This window comes from Carya illinoinensis, chromosome 3 (genome assembly GCF_018687715.1).
Source record: "Carya illinoinensis cultivar Pawnee chromosome 3, C.illinoinensisPawnee_v1, whole genome shotgun sequence".
Lineage (NCBI taxonomy): Eukaryota > Viridiplantae > Streptophyta > Magnoliopsida > Fagales > Juglandaceae > Carya > Carya illinoinensis.
The window spans coordinates 29513990-29541663 of record NC_056754.1 but is presented as its reverse complement, the minus strand read 5'-3'; the positions used below and the strand labels follow the sequence as shown (position 1 = coordinate 29541663).

General features: G+C 34.7%; 2 protein-coding genes across 3 annotated transcripts; one reads left to right on the top strand and one right to left on the bottom strand.

Annotated features, from left to right (window-relative positions):
• Window positions 1-7046: 7046 nt before the first annotated feature.
• LOC122305694 (basic leucine zipper 61-like) lies at window positions 7047-10139 on the bottom strand. Of its 2 annotated transcripts, XM_043118259.1 has the most exons (5): window positions 9887-10139; window positions 9060-9809; window positions 8714-8804; window positions 8467-8593; window positions 7047-7624 (listed from the first exon to the last, which is right to left on the bottom strand). In XM_043118259.1, exons 2-5 carry the CDS (start codon window positions 9647-9649, stop codon window positions 7470-7472), a joined length of 963 nt encoding a protein of 320 aa, XP_042974193.1. In that variant the 5' UTR covers window positions 9650-9809; window positions 9887-10139; the 3' UTR covers window positions 7047-7469. The 2 variants fall into 2 exon arrangements, with proteins under 2 accessions (XP_042974193.1, XP_042974192.1); XM_043118258.1 differs by having other exon boundaries at window positions 9060-10139.
• An 8938-nt stretch (window positions 10140-19077) lies between these two features.
• Window positions 19078-20851, top strand: LOC122304068 (ervatamin-B-like). Its single transcript, XM_043116107.1, has 2 exons — window positions 19078-19581; window positions 20090-20851. The coding sequence occupies exons 1-2, from the start codon at window positions 19137-19139 to the stop codon at window positions 20674-20676; spliced, it is 1032 nt and encodes a 343-aa protein (XP_042972041.1). The 5' UTR covers window positions 19078-19136; the 3' UTR covers window positions 20677-20851.
• The last annotated feature ends 6823 nt before the right edge of the window (window positions 20852-27674 follow it).

The following is a 27674-nucleotide window of genomic DNA, read 5'->3' as shown; positions in this document are numbered from 1 at the left end:
TGTTCTAGATCATATTAATCAAATTACGATGATTTTTAATTAAATCAATATTTATCTATCTATTGTAGTTAGGCTTAAAAAGTAAGCTCCCATGGTTTGAGACTTGATTGTGAATGACTAACACTGCTACCCAGTAGTATTAGTGCTAAGTGGCATATATTCCCCATATAATCTTATTGGTAAAGCACGTTAAGAACTATATTGATGTTATTTTATAATATATCTATATATATATATATATATATATATATTCATATAACAACAATCTCGAAACGGTACACAGAAACAGAACTGTATCGAAATATTTCATTCTAATACCTCAACCAAAATGGCTAACAGAATAGAATTCAAAACTTTTTCCAAAAGATAAGGTCACCATTTTTGAATAGTAGCCACTAAAGCTAGTAGCTCTTTATCATAAGTTGATAGTAGTAATGCTCTCCCCTTCAACAACTTACTCATGTAAACATCTAATTGGCCCAATTGCATCAACACAACCCCCACCCCATGACTACTCACATCATATTCAATTAGGAAGGACTATGTAAAATCTGGTAGTTTGAGCATAGGTGGTTAGGTGATTGCCACCTTGAGGTCTTCAAAGGCCCTTGTTGCCTTATCATCCCATTCGAAAGCATTCTTCCTCAATAAATCTGTCGATGGAGCTGCTATCAGTCCATAGTTCCATATAAGTTTTTTGTAATGTCATGTAAGTCCCAAGAAACGTCTCAAGGACTTGGTATTTCTGGATAGTGGCCAATCTAGCATGGACGAAATCTTGGTTGGATTGGCCTTGATCCCTTCAACTGTGATAATATGTCCTAAGTAGTCAATGTCCTTCATCCTGAACTTACATTTGGTTAACTTCTCAAACAATTGGTGCTGCTGTAAAATTTCCAACACCCTTCTCAAGTGAATTACATGTTTCAGCAATGTTTTATTGTAAACCAAGATGTTGTTGAAGAAAACTAATACAAACTTCGAATGATTTAAACAGGTCATTCTTGAGCCCTTGAAATGTCGTGCGAGCATTGGTGAGCCTGAAAAGTATTACGAGAAATTCATAATGTCCTTTGTGTGTTCGAAAGGTTGTTTCCTCAATATCTTTAGGCACAACCCCTATTTGATGGTAACCGGAATGTAAATCCAGCTTAGAAAACATCTTAGACCCATGTAATTCCTCCAATAGCTAATCTACAACAGGTATGGGAAACTTATGCTTCACTGTTTCTTAGTTAGTCAACACATAAACGCTAACTTCCGTCGGCCTTCCTCACCAATAAAATAGGGGAAGAAAAGGAACTAGAGTAGGCTGAATCACCTCTGACTGTAACAACTTAGCTACTACCTTCTCAATGTCTGTTTTCTAGTAATACTGGGGTAGGGTCTAGTAGAGATAGGTTGGGTCCCTTTTTTCAACACAATTTTATGGTCATAGGAACAAGATGGTGGCAACCCTTGTGGTCATTCAAACACCCCTTTAAATTCACTTAGTAATTTACTAATATCTTCATGGATGTACTCATATTTTTTATTCATTCCATCCATAAATAACTATAGCAATAAGCCCTTCTCCTACATATTGAACTCAACACGACCCTATTTTGCCCTTCAAACAAAATCTACTGTAGGTCCAACCCTTGCAACTAAATTTTTTTTTTGATAAACCAATTCCATGGACAACTTCAAAAAATCCTATGTTATAGGACCCAAAGTCTCCAACCATTTTACCCCCAAAACCACATCATAGCCCCTGAGGAATAATACATAAAATGATGTTAGAAATTGGTACCTCTGAAATTTAATGTTCACCTCATCACATAAACCCTCACTACTAATGATTTGCTTGTTTTCAATTTTAACTGATAGATGCATATTGTCATTGCTACATAGCCTGGTTTTGTAAGAAATAGAGGGATCTAAAAAATTGTGTGTGACTGGAATCAATTAGTATGACCACATTTTTATTATCAATTCTACCTAAGAGTTGCATGGTATGAGAACTAGGAGTACCTGAATTACAATTAGTGATATTTCAAGTTCTGCCAACGTTGCTTTAGACCCCATGATCTCCTTTCCTTCATTGGCTTTGATCTCTTCCCCCTCTACATTTGCCTTCCCTGCTTCTTCACCCCTTTGTAACAAGTAGATCTTAGGGCTTTTGCAATGGTGAGAGGGGTTCCACTTCTCATCACAATAGTAGTATAGATCATTTTTTCACCTTTCAACTATATAACTGGAAGTAATTTTTCTTATTGGTTAATATGCTTTTTGACTTCTATTGATGTTTTCTCCAAGTGGACCCATTGGGAAGGGGTTGTTGGTAGGGGTGATGACGATTTTCCACCCAACTGTTTGAACCCTCTTCCATTGCTACTCAAGTGCTCCTCCTGGATCTTGGCCAACTTGAAGGAAACATTTAAATTTATCAAATTCAACATTCTAATGGGTAAATGAGTTTCATCTTTCAATTCACTTAAAAAGTAATTGAGCTTGTAGTGGTCGGATAGCCCTCTCAAACGGTTGGAGAGGCACTTAAATTGAGCTCTGTATGCTGCTACAGTAGGGGTTTGCTTGAGGTAGGTGAGGGCCTCCATTGAATCATCGTAAGCCATGGGTTTGAATCATACCAACAAGGCTCTAATGAAGGTTTTCCATGATGTAAACTATTTGGTATCCAAGGCATCTTGGTACCACACCAAGGCCTCTCCATCCATATGGTAAGAGGCCATCAATAGGTGATGGGCTGCAGGTTTTTTATGGAACTCAAAATATTGAGTTACCTTGAATACCCAACTAGTTGGGCTATCACCCTCAAAATGAGGCAACTCCAACTTCATACCATGACTGAAACCCTTCTAATCTCCTGGCTGTCTTTTTCCAGCCTCATCTGTAGCTCCCTGTTGGGAGTAGACATGTGTGGATCTGGGTTGAAGGATTGAAGGAGTAGTTGTGTGAAGTTTCAGCAAGTAACAGTTTTAACGGTCATTTAATATGGTGTGTTGTGGGAGTTAATAAAATAGTGTGCAGCAAAGATATGGAAGTTAATGAAATGATGCATAGCAAAGGAGGTGTCTTGCAGTGTGATAAGATTGGTGGGGTTTAATGAAACCATTCGTTTGAGTGTGTTTTGAGGTTGAATAAGTCTGTACATTATAAGCATAAGTCCTTATGGCATCGTTTTGAGTCTTTACGAATTAGGAAAGCTTTTCACGAGTCTGGTAGTTAGTTATGTTATCATTATTCTATAAATAGGGGAACTCTTGTATGCAGAAGGATTATTGAAGATTCCAGTTGAAGTTGAGTTGTAAAGAGCTTGGAGATTGCTCAAAAATCTCTTCCAAGAAGTGTAGTAAGCTTGTGGTTGATCTTCTGTGTTCTTATCTTCTGTGTTTGCATCTATTCATATTATTGTGTTGCATTGTTCTATGCACTCTGTACTAGCGTAGTTTAGGATCTTGTTCGTAATTCCAGTGAAGTAGCAAGAAGGTACATGACAATTGGTATCAGTAGTAGGCAATCCTTATAACATATATTGTGATGGCAAAAGGAATGCATGGAGCACTTAAAGGCCAGCAAGATGCCTCTTAGAAACACCAAGACGTGGTACAAAAATAGCTTGAACATCATTAGCATGCCATTACAGGGATAACAGAAATGTTAGATCAAGTTTCAGATATGTTGAGATCTGTTGTTGAAATTGTGAATGCATTGTCTCGAAATGATAGGGATGTGTGAGATCATTTTCCTAGGAATCATGAGGACAGAGGTAGTTTTTTGAAGTGTTTTAGGTTGGATTTTCCACATTTCAGTGGTACTAATCCTGTGTGATGGATCTTTAAGGCTAATCAATACTTTGATTGCTTTCAAGTACCTTTTCATCATAAATTAATGGTGACATCGCACCATGTCGAAGGTGAGGCATTCCAATTTAATTCTTGAGAGACCTTAGTGGTGGCAATGCAAGGTAGATTTGGACCATCGGTATTTGATGATCCAATGGAGGCTTTGACTAGATTAAAACAGACCAGTTCTTTTAGTTTGTATACCACACAGTTTGAGACATTGTCTAATAGGTTAAAAGGCTTGTCCAAAATATACAAAATGAGCTGTTATATCGGTGGATTGAAGGATTACATAAGAATTCATATGAAAATGTTTAATCCTTTGAACTTGGGAGCCGCCTTTGGCTTGTCCAAGTTGCAAGAAGAGTGTGTCTTGTCTCCAAGGAAATCTTGGAGGTCCAATGGCCATTATGTTGATAAATTGCCAGTTAATCCAATTGGACTTAAAGATTTCACTGATGAAGGCAACAAGAATTTTCCTCCCTTGAAGAGGGTGAATTCTTCTTAAATCAATAAGAAGAGGAGGGAGGGCTTATGTTTTCATTGTGAAGAGAATTGGAACCCAAATCATATTTGTAAAAAACCCAAAGTGTACTTCATTCAAGTTGATTATGAGGATTTGGACCAGTTTGATAGTAAAGAACCTTTGTGTATTGAGGATAAAAAACTTGGTCCTAAAGATGCTGATGCCTTGGAAGTGGTTGTCAATGCCATTTTTGGTTCTATTAGTGCGAATGCTATGGGATTACATGGTTATGTAGGCTTTTGTGATGTTGAAATCCTAGTAGACTTTGGGAGCATACATAATTTTGTGAATCTTTTAGTGGTCCAGGATGCTAAATTGGTTGTTCAGAAAGACTCTAGTTTGCAAGTTAGAGTGCCCAATGGGGAAAAGCTCCTGAATCAAGGCAGTGGGGTGGAGGCCTTTAAGATTTAAGGATCAAGATTTTCTGTGTCTTTCCATGTTTTAGCCTTGGGAGGATGTGATATAGTCCTTGGGGTTTAGTGGTTAAGAACTTTGGGCTCTATTACTTGGAAATTTGTAGATATGTCTATGCAATTTGAGTGGGGTGGTCAAATGGTGAGCTTGCAAGGTTTAACTTTTGCTAGTATACATATGATGTCTGGTGTTAAGGGCTTCAAGTCACAATTTGTGAATATACAAGCCTCATTCTTACAGTTGATGCCTTTGAGCAGTAACTTGTTGAAGTTTGTGTAGAAGGACCAATGGCTGATTTATTTAAGGAATTCAGTTATGTATTTGCTGAACCTATTGGTTTGCTTCCAAGAAGAGCTTTTGACCATCCAATCAACCTCAATAAAGGGGCTTCTCCTGTTTCAGATAGACCATACAAGTTACCAAAAATATGAGATTTAGAAAATTGTCCATGAATTGCTACAATTTGGTGTAGTCAGACTCAGCTAGAGTTCATTCTCTTCACCTGTGTTGTTGGTTAAGAAGGCTGATAGCACTTGGAGTATGTGCATAGATTATAGAGCCCTAAACCATGAAACCATCAAAAATAAACTTCCAATTCGTATTATAGATGGATTACTTGATGAATTGTTTGGGGCTAGAATTTTTTCAAAGCTAGATTTAAGAGCTGGTTACCATCATATTCGTGTGAGGGATGTGGATATTCTAAAGACAACTTTTAGAACTCATAAGGGTCATTATGAATTTCTAGTAATGTCATTTGGACTCACTAATGCCCCTACCACATTTCAAGGTTTAACGAACCACATTTTCTAGCCATTTGTTTAGAAGGTTTGTTATGGTTTTTTTTTTTTTTTTAAATGATATCCTCATATACAGTAAAGATTTTGCTAACCATTTGTTGCATGTGAAGACTGTTTTAAGTACATTGAAACAACATACTCTTTATGCCAAGATGTCCAAGTGCAAGATTGGAGTGCTTGAGATTGAATATTTGGGCCATATTATATTTGGAAAAGGGGTACAACAGATCCAGCAAAGACTGTAGCTATGGTTAATGGTCTATTCCTAAAACCTTGAAATCCTTAAGAGGATTTTTAGGAATAATAGGCTACTATAGGAAGTTCATTAGAGGATATGGCTCTAAAGCAGCTCCTCCAACAACAGATTTATTGAAGAAAAAAACTTTTTGTAGGAGCGATAAGGCTGCTTTGCATTAAAGTTGTTAAAAGCTGCTACTAGCAATCCTCCATTGTTGAGGTTGCCACACTTCACTAAAGTTTTCACCATTGAGTATGATACTTCTAGTGTGGGTCTTGTGTAAGAGTCTCAACCCATAGCCTTTAAACCCTCAAGAGTCCAAAACAACATGTATAAGGTATGGGCCAAGGCTTTTTGTTCTTGTTTTGGGCCTCTACATGGCCCGCTCATAATGACCACTTAGGCTTACGTTTCCACTCTTAGAAAAAGTGAGACTAGTCTTTAGTTTGTATTTTTTTTTTAATTGGTAATTCTAGTTTAAAAAACTTAGAGCAAGCAACTATTAACAAATGGAAAAATATAGTTGCAAGCATAATTGTGTACTAATCTGTGCACTAATATGATGTGATTGGTCAAAAAGTAGATTTTATTGAAAACAGTGTTAATTTAAATTTTAAGTATGAATAAATCAATATTGGTGTACAGATTAATACACGACTGTGCTTGTATGTAGCAAAACTCTTAACAAATTACATTCAGGTTTGTTTTTCCCTACCATAGCCCTGAGATGGTTCACTTGGGCCAATCCGCTACAGTTCCGGGTTAGGATAATTATGATGAGGTTGGGGGCATGGTAAGGCCCACCTCCTCAGCCATGTATTTAGTTTCAGAGTTGAGTTTCAGAATTCATTTTTTAACGAACTATTTACAATGAAAAATGGATATTTACAAACACATTTTTCAATTGTAGATCAGCGTGACAAATAAAGTTTGATATACATTCAAGAAAATACTAAAAAAATTAATGCTACTTGTAGTTCTCATTTGAGAATTACAATATAAGTTTAGGTGATTTTATCTTTAAAACTATTTAAAATTATAAAAATATCTCTCGTAAAATTATACTTTTTCTCATTTAGTAAAAAGTCTGTATATACAATATCCACTTGAGATTGTAAATAGAATTTTTCTTCCACAGAACCTACCATGCTTAGTCTTCCAAGAATTATACGTAAACAAATAAGAACAATAACAATAAAAGAACGTACGAATGAATTATTCAATAGTTGAGGAATCATCACAAAACCCCTCCATTATAATTTTTGGAAATTAGCAATACAATCTTTTGTTTTTGTTTCTGGTTTTGTTTTTTTTCCCCTTCCTCACATGTCAATATGTTCTCTCCTGCAGTCCAATCACGCAACCTTTGAGGGGTCTCATTCTTAAAAGCAAACGTATCACGTGATTGTGCTGGTTATCTGCAGAGGACACCAAATCCCTCCCCACCCAGAATGTGAATCAGTCCCAATAAACACTCACATGGTCAAGCTTATAAAGAAAGATCAGCCAACAGTTTTTTGGGACAAGTAAGATAGTAAGTACCCTAGAAAATGTCCGTTTGATGGTCTTTTCCTCCTATTAGAAAATGATAGGATCAGATTTTCATTTTTTCCTGTGTAAATGGCCATTTTAAATGTAGTCTAAGGTTAAACATGATTGACAAGATGCTCTTTCTCGATTGAAGGCTTGGCATCAGATTGAGGTTGAGATGATGGTGCAACATTTTCCATCTTCTTGAGGTTTTGCTGGTGATACACTTGCCTCAGTCTCTCAATTTCCCTCTTCAGTGCTTCTTGATGAGCTGCATGCATTGTTTACAAATGTAACACATTCAAGATTTTCTGACTAAAGACATGCATATAAAATTAAACACATAAAAAAGCGTGCGCTTATGCATGCATAACTTGACTCTCCAATCACTTTTCCTATCCTCTCAAAGCTGTTTGAAATTTGCACATTTAGTACTTTTCAAGAACATGCTTATAATTATCTGAAAACCAATGGGAAACTGTGGCATTCAATGAATATATAGTAAATCATGCATGTGGTGTAAAAAAATAAAATGATCCTTGGACAACTTCCTAGAAGATAAACCCAATATGCCTAGCTACGTGCTTTTGGTTGTATTTTCTTACAAAATGGTGTAATTAGTTCAAACTTTCCATGGATTAAAGAGGTGTTGGCAGGTTTCATGGACATGGAGTCCATCTATAATGGTTTTTATTTTTTATTTATCATTATACATGATACCTAATTGCTCTAGGGAGTAATTGCTTGAAAAACTAAATGAAGCATCTTAGGCATAAATGGACTTAGAAATGCAAACCAAAACAACATGTCAATTCGTGATAAAAAATCTCAGACAAGAACCTGCATGCCATAAAGAATATATTCTTTCTAACAAAAACGAAGGCCGGCAACCGAAAAAACAAATTTGACTTGGATTCAAATCCGGTGCTAGGCTGGGAAATAGAATATATAATATATATATATATGTGTGTGTGTGTGTGTGTATGTATATGTATATGTATGTGTATATGTATATGCATATATTCTTGACATGTGAACACCCACTTGATTCCATTATGAAAATGTTGCTTGAAAATAGATCCATATTAATTGGATAATTAAGTAAACACTTACCATCTTTGAAAATCTTATCTTGCGCAAGGGCGGCGATTCTTTGCTTAAGAGCACTGTTATCAACATTTAGAAGCAAACGTTGATGGTCTAAAAAAGCAACCCGTGGTGAAAGCACTGAAACCTCGGCCTTCGATAGCCAAAAAAAGAAAGGAAATAATCAAGATCGAAAATGAGGACAGTTTTAACAATGTAATATAATAGAAATCTCAATCTCTGATAGAAAATCCTTAGATCATAAATCACCTACTTGTAATGAATTGACACTACGCTCAAGCTCTGATATGTATTGTAGCTTCCTCACCCTTGATCTCTGAGCAGATTGTCTGTTTGCTAGGATTCTAATGCAACCCAGAAAGAAATGTGGAGAAACAAATAATTATGACAACATTGTTGTGTTTTATTGCGTAATTAAATTATTAAAAAAAAAAAAGGATTCTTTATAAAATATATAGACAAGTCTGTTAATTTACCACTCAGCTTGTTAAGGATGTAATTTAAGTTGCATGTATATAACATGCCCATTGAATGTTGTTAAAAAGGTAAATCATTATATATATACGACACTTAGATTGAAAATGTGATTGCTTGATTACCTCTTGACCCTCTTGGGGTCAGTTATCTTATCATTAGATGCGCTGGCAATGGCGTTAGGGGGAGTTTGTATCCCTGAATTGCATTGGCTTTCCTCCTCCTCCTCAGATTCATTCTTTAGCTGCTGCTGCTGCTTCGGCTCTTGTTCATGTATTTCTTTTTCATCGTTAATGCTGTTATGATCGGACGGCGAGGAGGGGTTCGAGGATGACATGGTAGGGGCCAGGGCTGTAGATATTTCTTCAGTGAACATGGTCATGAATTGTTCATCATCAAATCTATCAAACTCATTGTTAGTAGTCCCATGCTTCGGTGGGGCACCCGACTCACGACATTCCTCTAGGGTTGGCGCCTCGAGGTAGGTTATCGAGTCGCTTATGGATCTTCGGTGGGAACCCCGTCTAGCTGCCGAGAAGTCGAGAAACTCATCGACCCAAGAAGGGTTATGGGAGGAAGAGGTGGTGGTGCGGGTATTCATATAATTAGTTGTAGAAAGATCTGGTGTTGAACTCCCCATTGAAGGCACTTTTTGGTGTGGAAACTCATGCCAATTTAATGACATGTTTGGGATTTTTGGAGGCAATTGTGCCATTACAAACGATACGAAAGGAAAACAACAAATGGCTCAAACCACAAGCTCACAAAACTGAATTCAATGGGAACAATCTTTGATGTTTATGAATGTTTCATATATAAACTCAACCAAATATTCGTACTACACGTCTAAAAGCAAAACAGAGAGAAAGGGAGACCTCAATTGGAAAGAAAATTACCAGACAATAGGAAGAAAACCGAAATAACCAAATGAAAAACAAAGAGAAAGCGAGACCTCAATTGGGAAAGAAAATTACCAGACAATAGGAAGAAAACCGAAATAACCAAATGATAATCTCTCACAAAGAATCATATGAATACACGAAAGCAGAGAAGGATGTTAGAGGGGAGAGAGCCACAAGTATAGCAACAACATCAACAAGAAGAAACATGTCAAATTATGGGCTCTAGCTACATACTTTGTATCATCAGATTTAAAACTAGAATAAATGGTAAGAGTATCTGTGTGTTTGTGAAGTGGGGTGACATTAGGGGTGGGGAGATTGCATGGACAATTACGTACAGCTAGGAGGGGGTTGGGACTCGACGGTATTACTAGAAAGTCGCTAATATTTTATTTAATTAGTGAAATCAACCTCCACTTGGCTTTGTTACCGCCACTTTAGTCCCATTGCGTTTTTGTGCATCCAAATAAAAGACAATCCCCCTCTATATATCCGGCCCCCTTGCTACATGATAAGGCTTTGCATCGCCATGAGTCGCCATATATCATCTTTTGATCAAAATAATGACTTACAATAATAACAAATAAGCTTTGTAAAATAGCAAAGATCTTAATATGGATATCAATCATTATTGATATCCATAGATCTATGCTATTTTTGCCTCGGTTTCTATAATTTACCTTCAAAACCATCTTAAAACATTGGTGAATATATATATATATATAGTAAATGGAAGATTCTTGAAGAATTCGCTCGAAGTTTGTATTAAAATAATTATGACAAACAAAAAATAAAAAACGAGGCAAAAAAAGAAAAAACTTCACATAGCTTAATATCCACTACAACACTTTGTAGATATTGTTGTGGATAAAAACTTCGTGCAAAAGGTTTTTAAGACAAAATTTTTACATACATAATAATCCCAACATGAATTAGGCCTCGTTTAGTTATAACATATGAGATGTGATGAGATGATAAATTTATTAATATTAATGAGATAATTTGTGAATAATAATAAAATGATTTGACTTAAAATTTTTATGAGATTTTGGAAAAGATAAGAGAAAAAGCTGATTAATATAATTATAAAGTTAAAAGGGTATTAAAATATTATTTTTTAATATTAATTCTGTTTTGAAAATTAAAAAAGTTGAACTGTTTTTTATGTTTGGTTTGAAAGTTTTGAAAAGTTATAATGATCAAGTAATAATTAGATGAAAAAGTTAAAAATTTAAAAATTTGAGTTTGAAAAATGTTTGTCATGTTTGAATGGTATTTGAATGTTGAGATAATACAATTTATGCATCTTCGTATCTATAAAATATATATTTTTTTTTTTATGAATTATCTATAAGATATTTCAATTGCTGCTCTCTCTCCCTCTCCCTCCCTCCCTCTCCCTCTTGCATGTGCGTATAGATACCATGCATACACATTTTTCTCCCAGGGTAGGGTTGGGGTACGTAAGTGAGAAAAATTATTTATTTAAACAAATAAATATACATTTTGTAGACGAGTTAAGGATGTGGACACTTCAATTTAGAGTGGATGATCTGAAGATTAATCCAGAACTTGATTAATATTTTAATCAGATGACTAAACTGCATAACATTTTATTAATAAAAACAATCAGATACATAGCATATCAGAAGACACCAAGTCCTCTATCACAGAAGGACCCTCTTCTAAGTTCTAAGTAAACTTTACAACCATCCATAGATAAAACTTGCTTGGCTAATAGGATAGCAACCACATTACTAGATCTACGAATAAAAGCTGCTTTCCAATGTAACATAATTTTGAAAAACAGCTTTACATCCTCTAACACTTGCCCATACCAAGTCCAGAGTTCTTCATCTTTATTTCTTGCATTCACAATTACTAGAGCATCTCCTTCAAATATCACCTTATTAAGGTACTCTAAATCTGAACACAGTGTTACAGCTTTCCTCAAAGCTAAACTCTCTGCCATTGCAGAATCAGCTGCCATCTTCACTTGATCACAAAAGGCTGCAACAATCTGACCTTCTCAATCTCGGATAATAACTCTCAATCCAACTAGCTTCTTTTGATCATCAATAGCAGCATTGAAATCAGCTTTAAAAGTCCCTTCTGCTGACTTCCTCCACCTCTGCAGGTCTGTCCCTCCCCCTCCTTCATCAGCTTGCCTCCACCTAATCAGGACTACTTTAACCTTATTAAGAATTTGAATTTCTTAATTATCAAGAAATTTTATCTTGCCTTGTCTTTATGTAAGTTTCCTATAAATATTTTACATGTTGATTTCACATAACAAGAGGGAGTGCTAAAATATATTTTAAATAAGAAAACGTATAACTTTCCACCGACTTAAGTTCTTAACAATAATTAAAATGATTTCTTCCTATCAAATTAAATTTTAGAATAAGTGGTAATTTAATATGGTATCAGAACATTTTTGCAGAATCTCTCATACCTATCATATATCTCTCAAGTGATTCTACAACTATCATCGAGAGAATCTCCTAATGAGTGCAATCTTGTTTTTATTTTTATTTTTATTTTTTCATATATATTTTTTAATCACCTTAAAAAAATAAAAAATTCACAATTTTATTAAAAAAATACTTTTTTATTCACTAAATAAAAAAAATTAAAATTTTTTATTGGGATACACTGTCGGGATGCTTTATCGGAAGATAAAGTATTTTCCATATTTCTCCTTTTATACCCTTGGTGTCATTTTATTTCTTCTTTTATTAAGCATCTTATCCATTTAGCAACCATCGAGTACTCCTATCCAATCCATGGTGTAATCACTAAGGGCGATCGTCCTCACTCTGAATTAAAGCTCAATTTTGGCCCATAGTTGGCACATAATTACGACCCACGTTGGTCTAATTTTAGGCCTATTGATTTTAAAGGCCCATTATAAGGTATATTTCTAGACCAATACATATTGTGGCCCATGAGGTAAGTAGATGACCGCAAGCAACAAACATCACAGAAGCAAAACATGGGACGGTTGGAGGTCGATTACCAATACCTCGACGGTATAAAATTGCAGCAGATCATTCACACATACAACCTAGACTAACATCGTGAAATGAGACTACACAAAAGGATTTATATTTTATCCACTCTGGAAAGCTCAATTTTGGCCCATACTTGGGCTGGCCAATTCCATCATTTTAAATAGAGAAATACTATTTATAATTATGGAGAGTGTATAAGTGTCATGTATTATTTAAAAATAAATAAATAAATATGATATTTATATAAAAAAATGATTGACTCTACTTCTTTTATGTGGTATGCTTGAGAGTTATTACTACGAAACCTGGAGTGAGTGATAAACAAGAAAAGAGAGAAGGTAGGTGTTGCTCAAATTCCCAGAATGGACATCAGCAAGTTGAATTTCTTTTGGCAAGGAATCAATTTTAGCTAAGGAAGAGACATCTATTAGGAAACTTGCAAAACTGTAGCTAATGTTCTTTTTTGAGAAAGAGAGAGGGGGGGGACCCTTTATTACTAAAGAAAATAGTATTTGTAACGAGGCTTTGCTTAAGGAGATTGCAGATCTAGTGCTAAATAAGGATCATGGATTAATTGCCATAGATATGGAATCTAATTTGAATGCCATCAATAATATCATACCGAACGAGCTAGCTTAGAATGTTGAATATACCCCTGCAGTTATTGTTAATCATTCAATGAAGCAGCATACTACGTGGAAAAGAAGGGCTAGAAAGACATGGATATAGGTGAGGTTAGATTTGATAAAAAGGGAGTAAAAGAAGGCTAGGGGTGTAACCGGTCCAGTTTTAGACAAAATTTAGGACCGAATCGGTAGCCACCGGTTTTACATTTTTTAAAACCGATTACGCATTAGTTACCCTCATAAACCGATACTCCAGTTTTACCGGTTTTCGGTCCTGTTTTTCGATTTTAATAAAATATATATTTATCATAAAAAATCTGCTTAAAAAAAACTGCTATGTCAAAAAATTATGCTATAAAAAAAACTGCTATATAAAAAAAAATTTGCTACGTAAAAAAATTATGCTATTAGTATAGCTTTAGTATAACTTTATATAAATTATATGCTAATATATATAATTTATATTCATTTACTAATGTCTTATATACTTATCAAAAAAAATATAAAGAGTTTTAAGTGTATTAGGCCATCAAAATTTAGTAATAATATTGGGTGATTTTCTTTCTTTTTTGGTTCTTATTTCTTATGAATCTATGATAAAATGTTATTAATAAATAATATATATTTATAATATTATATATTTAAAGCATATGATCAATTAAATTTTCATGTTTAAGATTAAAATTTTATTTTATAAATTATAATAACATTATCTTATATATAATTATAATTTATATTATTATTTATTATATATAAAAACTATATATAATATATAATATATAACATTGAATAAATAAATAAATACAAATATATTTAACAGTACAGGTCTGGTCCGGGTCGGTTCTGTCTAGAAATGATCGAAACCGAAACCAGACCGGTTTCGACCGGTTTTCTATTTTATGAAACTGGTTCCGGACTAAATTTGTCTAAAACCGGCACAACCGGTCTGGTTCGGATTGGTCCGAGCCAGTTTTTTGGTTTACAGGTTAAAATTTACACCCTTAAAGAAGGCAATCATCAATCTTCAAGGGAAGTTTTAATAATGAGATGGAGACTTGTTCTAAGGGCCCTAGTAATAAGAGAGGAATGCTAATCAGTACTAATGGAGAGAATCATGAAAACTTAATGCCAATATCAATAGGTCTCTTAAGTTGAAACTGTCAAGGGTTTGTGAATCCTTGGACAACTCAAATTCTTAGTTTGTTAACTAAGGAAAAGTCCCCTAAGTTGGTTTTTCTCATGGAAACCAAATGCAATAAAAGAAGAATGGAGGACGTTAGAGCTAGATTGAATTATAATTGTTGTTTTGTAGTAGATAGTAAAGGAAGCAGTGGTGGGCTGGGTCTTTTATGAAAGAAGGAATTGGAAGTAAATCTTATAAACTTTTCTACTTTGCATATTAGTGTTGGAGTTAAGGAACCAGTAGCAAGGACTTCAAGGATGTTTACTGGACTCTATGGACATGCTGATACTTTTAAGAGGGAATCTAGTTGAAATCTTCAAAATTATATTAGGCCTGTCACTAATATTCCATGGCTACGTGTGGAGGATTTTAATGAAATAAAATGTCAATTAGAAAAAGTGGGAGATGCTCTAAGACCATACAAACAAATGGAAAATTTTCATGAGGCTTTAGAGTTTTGTGCACTTAGTGATATTTATACTAAGGGGCCTAAGTTTACATAGATTAATAATAGAAGAGATAAAGGTTTTACTAAGGAGAAACTTAATAGAGCTGTTGCAAATCTAGAGAAGCACCAAAGTTTTTTAGATTCTCTATGTACTGTATTACCTGCTGTCATATCTAATCATAATCTCCTCTTTCTTGTAGTTGGAAGAAAGGAGAAGAATTTGAGGACAAAGACCTTTTTGTTCAGATATGAAGCCTCTTGGAATTTGAAGGAAGATTGCTCGAAGATTAGAAAGGAAGCATGGAAGAAAGGCCATGGTGCTTTTAGAGGTAGGCTTGATATATATGGCAAAATTCAGCATTGTAAAGAAGTATTGCAAAAATGGAACCAATGTTGTAATAAGAAGACTTTAGGTGTAATTAGAGATAGAATGAAGAGAATATCACACTTGCAAGACTCAGCAGATGATAAACAAGTGAGTACTATAAAGCAATTGCATAGTGAAGTAGAGAATTTATTAGAAGAAGAGGAGTTCAAGTGGAAGCAAATAGCAAAGCAGCAGTGGTTGGCTCATTGGGACATAAATACTACATTTTATCACATGCATGCAAATTAAAGAAAGAAAGCAAACTTCATCAATCAAATTATTGATCAACATGGAGAGCTACACCAAGATCAATCCAAAATAGGTGATATTTTTATTTATTCTTTTAAAATTCTATTTAATTCATCAAATCCTGTAGAGATTGACAGCTACCTGGCCCATATGGATGCTAAAGTTACTAATGATATGAATAACATGCTTTTATCTGATTTAGAACTCAAAGAAGCTATTTTCCAAATGCCTCCCCTAAGTTCTCCCTGTCCTGATGGATTTCCTACTCAATTCTATCCAACTCATTGGGAGGATTTTGGTAAGGAAGTATGCAGTTTTGAGCTCAATTTTCTCAAGGGAGAAGGCTCTCTCAGAAGTATTAATGACACTTTCATTACTCTCATTCCAAAAGTTAAGGAGCCTAAAAGAGTTAGGGAGTATAGACCTAGAGGCATATGCAATGTACTCTACAAGATTGTAGCCAAAGTACTTGCCAACAGATTAAAACAAGTGCTGCCAATGATCATCTTCCCAAATCAAAGTGCATTCATCTCAGGGAGGTTTCTTGAAGCAGTTATGAACAAAATGGGATTTGCCCACAGGTAGACTTCTCTTATTATGGAATGCATCTCCTCAATCTCTTATTCCATATTGATCAATGGTGAACATTAGGACCCATTTTCACCTTCAAGGGGTCTAAGATAGGGAGATCCCCTTTCACCATATCTCTTTATTATGTGTGTTGAGGCTCTAACTTCATTGCTAAACCAAGCTGAGCATATTGTTAGCATTTCAAGTGTGCCTATTAGAAGATCTCCAATCGCTATTATCCATCTATTCTTTGTTGATAATAGTCTCTTATTCTGTAAAGCAAATTCTTTAGAATGGAGTAGAGTCTTATATATTTTGGAACAATATGAGAGGGCCTTTGAGCTGATATTAAATAAAGAAAAGACTTCTATCTTTTTTAGTAGGAACACTCCACCAAATATAAAGAGTACAATTGTGCAAATAGCATGAGTGAGATCAACTGAAACTTATGAGAAGCACTTGTGGCTTCCAGCTACTGCAGGGAGATCTAAATTTTCAGCTTTTAATTCTTTATTAGAAAAAAAATGGGCTCATATTTTCAACTAGAAAACAAAGCTTTTTTCTACTGCAAGGAAGTAAATTCTGTTGAAAGCAGTTTTACAAGCCATTTCAACCTAGACCATGGGCATCTTTCTATTATCTGCCTTGATTACTCATAAGCCAAACAAAATGTTGAGAAAATATTGGTGGGGATAGAATGGAACCAATGGGGATAGAATGAAAATTTTGAGAAAATACAAAAGTTGAACGAATAAAATGGGAATAGAAGGGCTTAGAAAAAAAGGCTGGGGGTGGATTTCGAGACTTTAAAAGCTTTAATTTAGGCTTTAGCCATATTGGCAAAACAAAGTTGGAGAATGCTAAAGAATCCTGAATCTTTACCGACTAAAGTTTTAAAATAAAAATATTTTCCAAACAAAGATCTATTGGAGGCTACTTTGGAAAACAAACCATCCTACACTTGAAAGTATCATTGCAGGGTAAAAATTACTTAACAAGGGTCTGATATGGGGGATAGAAAATGGAAGACAAGTCAGAATATGGAAAAAAAAAAATGGATTCCTAAGCCACATTCTTTGATGATTCAGTCACCAATTTTGAATGCAAATGAAGATGCTAAGGTTTCTGATCTCATTGAAATTGATATGAACAGATGGAATACAAGTTGAACACCATTTTTTCCTCTCATGATGCTTATCTAATTCGAAATATTCCTCTTTGCATTGGGAGAAGAGATGATAGTCTAGTGTGGCACTATACAAAGGATGGCATTTTTTCTATTAAAAGTGTCTATCATTTACATAGAGATATTAAACTTAGATGTCAAGGGAGTTACTCTGATGAAAAAAGAGCAAAATTTGTTTGGAAACTAATTTGGAAGCTGAAAGTTCTAAATGTAGTCAAGATGTTCATATAGAAAGCTTGCCAAGATGCATTGTTGACCCTTTCTAATCTTTGCAAAAGGAAAATTGTGGAGAATGAATTCTACCCTATCTGAAAACTTCACCCAGAATTAGTGGGTCATGCGATTCGGAGTTGTGGTGGAGCTCAAGATGTCTAGTGCCAAGGCAGCAAGAAAATTCAAAAGATGGGTTTTCAAAGTGAATCTTTTATGGACATTTGGAGCAAACTTTGTAGTACTCTCCAACAAGACAAACTAGAGGAAGCAACAATAGTAGCAAGGTTGATATGGTTCAGAAGAAATGATTTTATTCATGGAAAATAGTTCAAACATCCTAATTCCATCATCAACAAAGAAAAAGAAGATTGGCTAGCTTTTAAAAATTCAAAGAACCACAAAAATTCTGATCAATAGAATATTGGATAGATCCATAAAAAATGGACTAAGCCTCCTAATCAATGTTACAAAAGCCAATTGGGATGCTGTGATTGATAAGGAGATCGAGGGAAAGATTGGTACAAGTGTGATCATTCAGGATGAACAAGGCCAGGTGATAGGTTGTCTTAGTGCTCCTAGAAGTCTATATGCAAACCCTTGGGTGGCTAAATCTTATGTTGTAATGGTTGCTCCAAATTTCTATAAAGAAATGGGCATTTGATCATTTATATTGAAAGAAGATGCCTTACAAGTAGGGAATAATTTTTCAATGAAAAATCCAGGCAAGTTGGTTAATTGAGGATACCATAACTTTGCTTAATTCTTATGTCTTTTAGTTAGTTGTCTATACAAGAAGAGAAGCTAATTAGGCTGCTCATATTCTTGCTCAGGAAGCATTATCTCTACAAGAAGATTTCATAAGTTTAGAAGAAATTCCAACATGTATTCAATCAATGATGTTGTAAGACTTGTTGAGCAATAAAATTTTATCCTTTTATAAAAATATATATATATATCAAATAATTTACGTTAAGATATCATATATACCAACATTGATAGAAAAACTGACGCAAGAAAACCATTAGTAAAATAGAGTGCACTAAAAATAATGTTATTAGTATTTGAAGGGTGATGCCTAGCTACTTAATTTGCCAAGTGGAAGACCAAATTGATTCAAATTGCTTGATGATTTGCATGGCCATACATTAACTATATATCCACTCCACCACCTCTACTCCCATACAAGTTAGCCATGCATGGAAATTGAACCACAAATAACTTGCCTTGTCAAAATTGATCAGAAGCACCAAAGACATGAACAAAAAGTAAACAACTAAAACACCTTAAATGTATGAGCAATCTCAAAAAATGGATTGCCCAAACGTAGCCAATTTAAACATGGAACCTAACTCATTGTGTTAATATTTTATTTTCATTTATAAATATTGTATACACAATATTCCATTCACCATTATCATCTACATTTCCAAGCTAGCCAGCAGCCATGGAGGTTCTTGCTGCGTCAAAAAATGCCACCTTGACAGTACTTTTGATTCTTTTAATTCTATGGATACCATTAAGGGCGCTTTCTGAGAAGTACACGCCTCCAGTGTATGACCCCAAAGCCATGAGAGAGAGGTATGAAAGTTGGCTGGAGCGGCATCGTCGAACATATAAGAGTCAACAGGAATGGGAAATGCGCTTTGGCATTTACCAATTTAACGTCCAGTTCATCGATTACACCAACTCTCAGAACTTGTCATTCAAGCTCACTGACAATAAGTTTGCAGACCTTACAAATGAGGAGTTTAAAGCTACCTACTTGGGATTCAGATCTATGGGGCATTCAAAGACAAACTTCAGTTATGGCAAAGATGTGGATTTGCCAACTAGAGTGGATTGGAGAAAGAATGGCGCTGTTACTCCAATTAAGAATCAAGGCCAATGTGGTAGGAATTTGTATTTTTTCTCGAAGGAAACTTGAACTTCAAGTGATTAGAGGTGATCAGGAGAATTGACTACTAACAACTTTTTTCCTTTTTCTTTTCAAAAACCTTTTAAAGTATTAGATGTTCACTTCTATAGCTAATTCATTTATACTGGAATAACTTTGTGCCATTATATATAATATTTAAGAGTTACGTCCTAGAAGATGGGAAAATAGTTGTCTCCATTTTGAATAAATGTCTGAGCTTTTCTGACAATAACAGTAACAATATAGTAACAACAACAACATTAACAACAGCCATACTATAATAAATAAATAAAAAAACATAGTGATGATGACTTTGTTTTAACACATTCCGGTAATGTCTTGATTCCAGAGTGCTAATTTCAACATAAATATTGTTTTTATACATTCTAGTAATATCTTGATTATGGTAAGTCAATTGGCCAGCTTTTAATCCCAAAATTTGCAGAAAATTAAGCTGTAATGTTCCCAACCTTTTCATTCAGGAAGTTGTTGGGCATTCTCCTCAGTGGCAGCTGTGGAAGGTATCAACAAAATAAAAACAGGGCAGTTGATATCTTTGTCAGAACAAGAGCTTGTGGACTGTGATCTTCAGTGTCAAGGCTGCAATGGTGGATACATGGACAAAGCATTTGAATTCATAAAAGAGACCGGTGGACTGACCACTGAAGAGGAATATCCTTACAGAGCATCAAGTGGCACATGCGACAAAGCAAAGGAAAAAGATCATGTAGTGACAATAAGCGGCTATGAGAGCGTTCCGGCGAATAATGAGAAAAGCCTACAATCTGCAGTTGCTAACCAACCTGTCTCGGTTGCCATAGATGCGTCTGGTTATGAATTTCAACTGTACTCTCAGGGTATCTTCACTGACAGGTGTGGAAAGCTGCTCAATCATGGAGTCACTGCAGTAGGATATGGAGAAAAAAATGGTATGAAGTACTGGCTAGTAAAGAATTCATGGGGCACTGGCTGGGGCGAATCGGGTTACATAAGGTTGACACGTGATACTGCAGATAATCAAGGTGTTTGTGGCATTGCGATGGAAGCTAGCTACCCTCTTAAGAACTGAGATGCATTGTTGGTTAATTTGGCATTTTCTGGTTGTAGAATGACAGTTTGTTAGCTTAGAAAGTTCCTCAGTCAGTAAATTTATTTAAACTTTAAATAAGGATGCAACTTTGAAGACAATAATTTGCACAGTATCATTTTATACAAAGATAATCGAAGAACAAACGTCCATTCTATATTTGTTTTAAATGCTTAAATGCTCAAATCACAATAATGTGCACAGTATCATTGCAAATTATGCTTAAATACTCAAATCACCACCTGTCCTAAATATTTAAGTTGAAAGGAAAAAATAGATTTAATTATTTATATTTGTGTTAGCACGTGCATGCTTTCATGATTGCTTTCCAAATTGGACTATTTCGTTCACTAGATAATTTTATGAAGGCAATAATCCTAGTATGATAAGTGCTAGTTAGACGGGCGCTGAAGATCGGCTAATGATCACCATTGCACTATGAGAAAATGTGACTTCGAAAATATCTCATTAAGGTAGAGACTACCAAGATCAGTATCAATTATCAATTGGCTAATTTAAAGTAGATGACTACATATTTCAACTTTTTTTTTTCTTTGCAAGTAATAGACTTCATTAATAAAACAGTACTTACAAACATATACTATGTAGTCTAAAATAATTACACGAGAGAATCCTTCCCACTATGAAATCCAATTGGCACTATGTAAATTTCATTCGATGGATACTTCTATACAAGTTGTTAGAAGCTGACTATTGTGCAATAGAATACGCGTATCGATTTTGGGCTCGATGTATTTTAACAGCTATCCAGCTTTCAAATTCATGGAGTAAGAATCTTGTGTCTCTAACTATTCCTTCTATTTTCCAATCTAATGCTTTTTTAGGCTGCTTTATAGCTTTGATGGTTACTAGAGAATCCCCTTCAATGATGATCTTTCTAAGGTGTTGAGAAAGAGCTTCTTGAACTCCTAGGAATGTTGCCATGGCTTCTCTTTGGCTCAAATTGGTGCTGCTTAAAAAATCCGTTACTACAAATGTTAAGGAACCATCATGTGCTCAACAAATTGCTGCCGCTGTACTACCACTTGACCTTACTGCCATATCAAACAGATTGAGAAGTATTCTGGTGAGGGGAGATCAGATGGGGTTGCTATTTAAAAGTTCCCAGTCCCAAGCATTGATATGGTCTCTATAAGATCTAAGGGTTCTAGAGATAAATTGGTCGGTGGTGATGCTAGGGAACTCATAAATGATCTGATTTCTCAAAAATCAAAGATTATCCATAGCAAGAACAGCTAACAATTGAAATTGATAAATTTCTTTTATTATAAGATTCAGATTATTGTTAGGATTGAGAATTTACATAACCCAATCATTGATGTCATGATAATCCAACTCCACACCGTTGGAATCGAAGCACCAACAAGTCAGAGTTGGATTTTTTTGTTTTTTTTTTGTTTTTTTTTTTTTTCGGGTCAGAGTCAGGGGTGTCACCGGATAGACATCGACTCCAATTTCGATTTTACCCCTCCAACTCCAAATCTGATATTGTACATATATTATAAAAACGTGTATTATTTATATATTGATCATATATACTAATATAGAACTTGTATATTTAAATTCAATAATATATTAGTATGAGCTAATTATTATAAAATAATATACGTATAGTATAATATAAATAGAATAATAGTTTGGTATAGGTAAACTTGATAGTATTACTACCATACATAATATAATAACATATAGGAACACTAAGCAACAAACAAGGTAATATATCATGCAAGTTGCTGGTTTACGAGCTTTTTCAAATATGAAGAAACACTTAGGCCTTCCATATCTCATTGGTCGATTAAAAAAAAAAATGATAGTTTTTCAAGGAATTATTGGAGAGGTGATAAGAGGGTTGAAAACTGAAAAATTAAGTTTCTCTCACAATTTGGGAAAGAAATATTGATCAAGGCTGTTATTCAAGTCATTCTTACAGATACCATGAGTGTGTTTTTATTGCAAAAGTATTGTGCAAAATGTTTAACAACTCCAAACTATACTAGAAAAGCTGGAATTATAAGTTATGGTAAAACAAATGGTGGTCTTGGTTTTGGGAGTTAAGTCTCAACTTAGCTCTACTAGACAAACATGTTTGGAGGATGCTCATCAATCCAAATTCTCTAATTGCCAAAATCTACAAAGCCAAATACCTCCCTAATAGTTCTATTCTTGAAGCTCAATTAGGGTCAAGACCTTCTTTCTATTGGAGAAGCATAAGTTCTTCTATTAATATCACTAAGGAAGGTCTAATATGGCGTGTTGGAGATGATAAAAAGATACACATATGGCAAGATAAATGAATGTAGACACTAGTAATTAGACACTAGAAATAAGTCTAGTATAGAAATAAGTTAGACATTAGTATAATATGCAATTAGACACCATAGTGTAGTAATAACATGTAATACTAATGTATAATAACATGTAATTAGACACTTCAATATAAGTCTAGTATAGAAACAAATTAGATACTAGTATAGAAATAAGTTTGTTATAATAAGTTAATAACTCATAATACAAATTTACTAAAGTATAGCATGTAATTAAACACTAGAAATAAGTATAGTACTATAGAAATAAGTTAGATATTAGTATAATATAATACTATGTGATCATGTAATATAATAATATGTAATTAGACAATATAGTATAAGTCTAGTATAAAAATTAATTAGATATTATTATAGAAATAAGTTTAGTATAATAAGTTAATAACACGTAATACTAATTTACTAAATTATAATAACATGTAATTAGGCACTAGAAATAAGTCTAGTATAAAAATAAGCTTTACACTATTATAATATAATTATAAGTATGATAGCATGTAATTAGACACTATAAAATAAGTCTAGTATAAAAATAAGGTAGATACTAGTATAGAAATAAGTATAGTATAATAAGTTAATAGCATGTAAATTGAAATACTATATCATAATAACATTTAATTAGGCACTAATAAATTAGTATTTATTAACAATCAATACTAAGAATTAAATTTAGTGTTGAGAAAAATTATAAAAATCATAAATAAAAAAAATATTAAAATTATATTTATAAAAAATAGGGTTTGGTTTAGAGTTTAAGGGGAGAACTCAAGACTGGTTTTAGGGGAAAATTTTGGGTTTAGAAGCCCAAAACCTTAGCATCCCAACCCAAAACGCCCAACCCAGCCCATATTAAAAAAAAAAAAGATGTCATTTTTCAAGGTAGCATATAGGTTAGAAACCATAAATATTCAAAATAAAAATGATGTCGTTTTAAATATTTGGGGTTTCTAAACCCCTTGCCCCTTGATACCTCACACTCACAAGTCACATTCAAACGCAATAGTTTCAAACGGAGTTTGGTTATGTTCGAATTTACAATTAAGTTTCAGTACAATTTGTCCAAAATTAAAAATGCGCTAAATTTTTAAAATTTCACCGCTCGAATATTTTTTAATTTGTACGAACAATCAACGATGTCCTAAAAAAATATAAAAGGCCCCAAACTTGTAGAAGTCTCGGGCATTTTATAACTCAAAGAGACAAAGCTGAGAGACTAACATACAAAGATGGAAGAATTTTGGGAGGCGTTCTTGTGAAGTAGGGAATGAGAATAATTATTATTTTTCTTTCAAACCATTGGGATTTGTTTTTTGTAGTTTGAATATGCATTTTTTTTTATACTCAACTAATGTTCTTAAAAGTGATGTCTGGTACTCGAAAACCACTTTCTTTAGTTTGGACTTGAGGTATATATGCTTATATAGATTTCATTCTTGTTTTCAATTTTCTTGAAATATATAAAAGCTGTTTTTTTTTTGAATTATATATGCTTGTTTTTATGGTATCTTAAATTGTTCTTTATTGTTATAATTTTATTTATTACAAATTTACAAATTCTAGATTCTTGTTGTAGGCTAGCTTAACTTGTATATGCTGTATGTTCTGTTCTTAGAGAAATTTTGTAGGCTAATATTATTATGTGGTTTGGAAATAGCATGTTATTCTTTTTTTTTTTTTTTTTTTTGAAAAAGAACCTCATATATTTATCAAAACTAAGAATCACCAGTACAATATGACTCCTTACAAACTTGTAAAGAAATAAAGTCTGGATACTCATCAATCCAAATCTGATCCTGCTCAACTAATAAAGCTTTTTTTGCTAACAAATGTGCAACTTCATTTCCTTCTCTTCTTATAAACTGAATCTTCCATGACCTTCTTTCTCTTAACACAGCTTTGACATCCTCTACTATATGCCCACCAGGAGATAAATCCTCATCCACACTGTTAACAGTAGATATCACCACTTGAGTATCTCCTTCAAGGATGACTCTATTGAAACCCAACTCATGACTCAGTTCAACAACCTGCCATAATGCCATAGTTTCAGCTAGACTTGAATCCAAAACTGGTGGCTTTTTAAAGCAAGCACAAGCCAGAACTTCTCCAACCTCATTCCTCAAGACAAAACCAAGTCCCAGATTTCTTGTATTTGTAGAGGCATCCCAGTTTGCTTTAATGAACCCCTGTATAGGCTTAATCCATCTTTGACTGCCACTTCCCATATTAGCTGCACCTTTTATCTTTAACTCGTCTATTCGAGTTTCTTGAAAGTCTTCAATAACTACTTTAGCTGTGCAAACTACAGAATCAGGATCTTTGAACTTCTTTTCAAATATAAAAGAATTTCTTCTAAGCCACAGAAGTCTCATCAATACAGCCACTAATTCTAGCTCTTTTTCAGACAGTTTATCCATCAACTTCTCCCATAGAACCAGAAAGTTGTCTTCTGCACTGGACCACTTTTGTACCACTCGAATTGAACCTGTCCAAACATCCCTAGCAGCAAGACATTGCCACATAGCATGCATGGTAGTTTCCTCCTCAGTGCCACATATTGGACATAAAGCATCCTCTGTCACCTTTCTCTTAAGCAAGTTCACCTTTGTTGCTAGCACCTCATTGCCCAATTTCCACAGAAAAGCTTTGTAAACTCCTGGCACTTGCAGACCCCAAATGTTCTGCCATCTCGAATCCTTTTTAAGCTCCCTAGAGGTTTCCCCCTTTAAAGCTCTTTTTCTTTCTTGTTCCACAAAGTAAGCACTTCTAACAGAGAAAAGACCTCTATTAAAAGGACCCCAAATTAGCTTATCCCTCGAGCCAAGTTTACTTAGAGGGATGCATATGATCTGATAAGCTTCCTCTTTAACAAACACCTTCCTCACTAACTCCTCATTCCATTCTTTCCCATCCTGCTTCAGCAGCTCATACACCCTTGCCTTGCTATCCAAAAGATTGACTGGAGATTGAACCTTAAAAGAAGATGGGGAGTTGAGCCACTTAAAGCCCCACACACCAATATCCTTACCATTCCCTACCCTCCATCTCAGTCCCTCCTTCAGTAAATTCAGTGAGCCCCATATACTCCTCCAGGTTAAAGAAGGATTTGATCGCAGCTTGGCTTCCAACATATGCTTAGACTTTAGGTACTTCTCTCTAAAAATAGAAGAGACAAGAGAGTTTGGCTTTTGTAAAAACCTCCAAGCTTGCTTTGCAAGTAAAGCTGAGTTGAAACTGTCCAAATCTCTGAACCCCATCCCTCCCTTCAGCTTCTGTGTTCCCATTCTATCCCAGCTTTGCCATTGAATTTTCTTCTCTCCCTTAACACTTCCCCATCAGAATCTTGATAGCATACCATTGATTTTTGAGCATAAGTTCTTAGGGAGCTTGAATACACTCACGGTATACGTGGGTACTGCTTGCAAAACTGCTTTAATCATTATTTCTTTTCCTGCATGGGACACGAACCTGTTCTGCCAGCTACTGATTTTTTCCAAATTCTGTCTTTAATAACTAAGAAGGTATTGTATCTTGATCTCCCCACTAGAGGTGGGAGGCTAAGGTATTTCTCATAGTTGCCACAAGCCACTGATCCACCCACCCTCATAATACAGTCTCTATCCATAGCCTTCTTGTTTGAACTAAAGAAAATAGAAGTTTTCTCTTTGTTCAAAAACTGCCCTGAGGCCCTCTCATAGACTTTTAACAGGTCCATAAGCTTCTTCCATTCCTCACACTTGGCCCTTCCAAAAAGGACACAATCATCTGCAAAGAGCAGGTGATTGATCCTAGTACCCCCTCTTGCCATTGTCCCCCCTTTTGTCAAATCCCCTGCATCAGAAAAATTAAGCGAGGAACTTAACCCTTCTGCACAGAAAATAAATAGGTAAGGGGATATAGGATCCCCTTTCCTTAAGCCCCTTGCTGGACAAAATCTTCTCTCAGGTCTACCGTTTAAAAGCACTGAATAAGAGATAGAAGTAACACAGCACATGATTAACCTGATCCATTTTTCACAAAAGCCCAACTGTTTCACGATTGCCTTGAGGAAGTTCCATTCAATTCGATCATATGCCTTGGACATATCTAACTTGACAGCCATTGACCCCACCTCTCCCTTATGTCTAGTCTTCATTGCATGGAGGGCTTCATAGGCAATCATTATGTTGTCAGAAATCAGTCTACCTGGGATGAATGCACTTTGATTGGGAGAAATAGCCACTTCCAATACCTTCTTGAATCTGTTAGCAATAACTTTTAAAACTATTTTGTACACTACATTACACAGGCTAATAGGCCTGTATTCACTTACTTTTGAAGGATTTTTTACTTTAGGGATAAAAGCTATGTGAGTGTAATTCATCCATTCATCCATTTCCCCACTATTCAAAACAGCTAATACTGCTTCACTAACACTGTCCCCCACTACCATCCAATGATTTTGATAAAAGCAAGATCCTAATCCATCTGGTCGAGGAGATTTTAGTGGCCCCATATGTTTAATAGCTTCTTCGATTTCTGGTCTTGTAAATTCTTTTGATAACATTTCATTCATTTCTTCAGTTACTTTTGGCTCTACTGCCTTTAAACACTCAGAAAGCTCCTCCTAAGTTGGGTTGGTCGACTGAAACAGTT

What these genes read in the sequence shown, in the direction of transcription:
- LOC122305694 (XM_043118258.1), bottom strand. Translation starts at nt 9,649, where the DNA reads ATGGCACAATTGCCTCCAAAAATCCCAAACATGTCATTAAATTGGCAT. An exon ending in GACCCCAAGAGGGTCAAGAG is followed by an intron (nt 8,805 to 9,059) that starts GTAATCAAGCAA and finishes GGGTTGCATTAG; the next exon opens with AATCCTAGCAAACAGACAAT. An exon ending in AGATAAGATTTTCAAAGATG is followed by an intron (nt 7,625 to 8,466) that starts GTAAGTGTTTAC and finishes CAATGCATGCAG; the next exon opens with CTCATCAAGAAGCACTGAAG.
- LOC122304068 (XM_043116107.1), top strand. Translation starts at nt 19,137, where the DNA reads ATGGAGGTTCTTGCTGCGTCAAAAAATGCCACCTTGACAGTACTTTTG. An exon ending in TAAGAATCAAGGCCAATGTG is followed by an intron (nt 19,582 to 20,089) that starts GTAGGAATTTGT and finishes CTTTTCATTCAG; the next exon opens with GAAGTTGTTGGGCATTCTCC.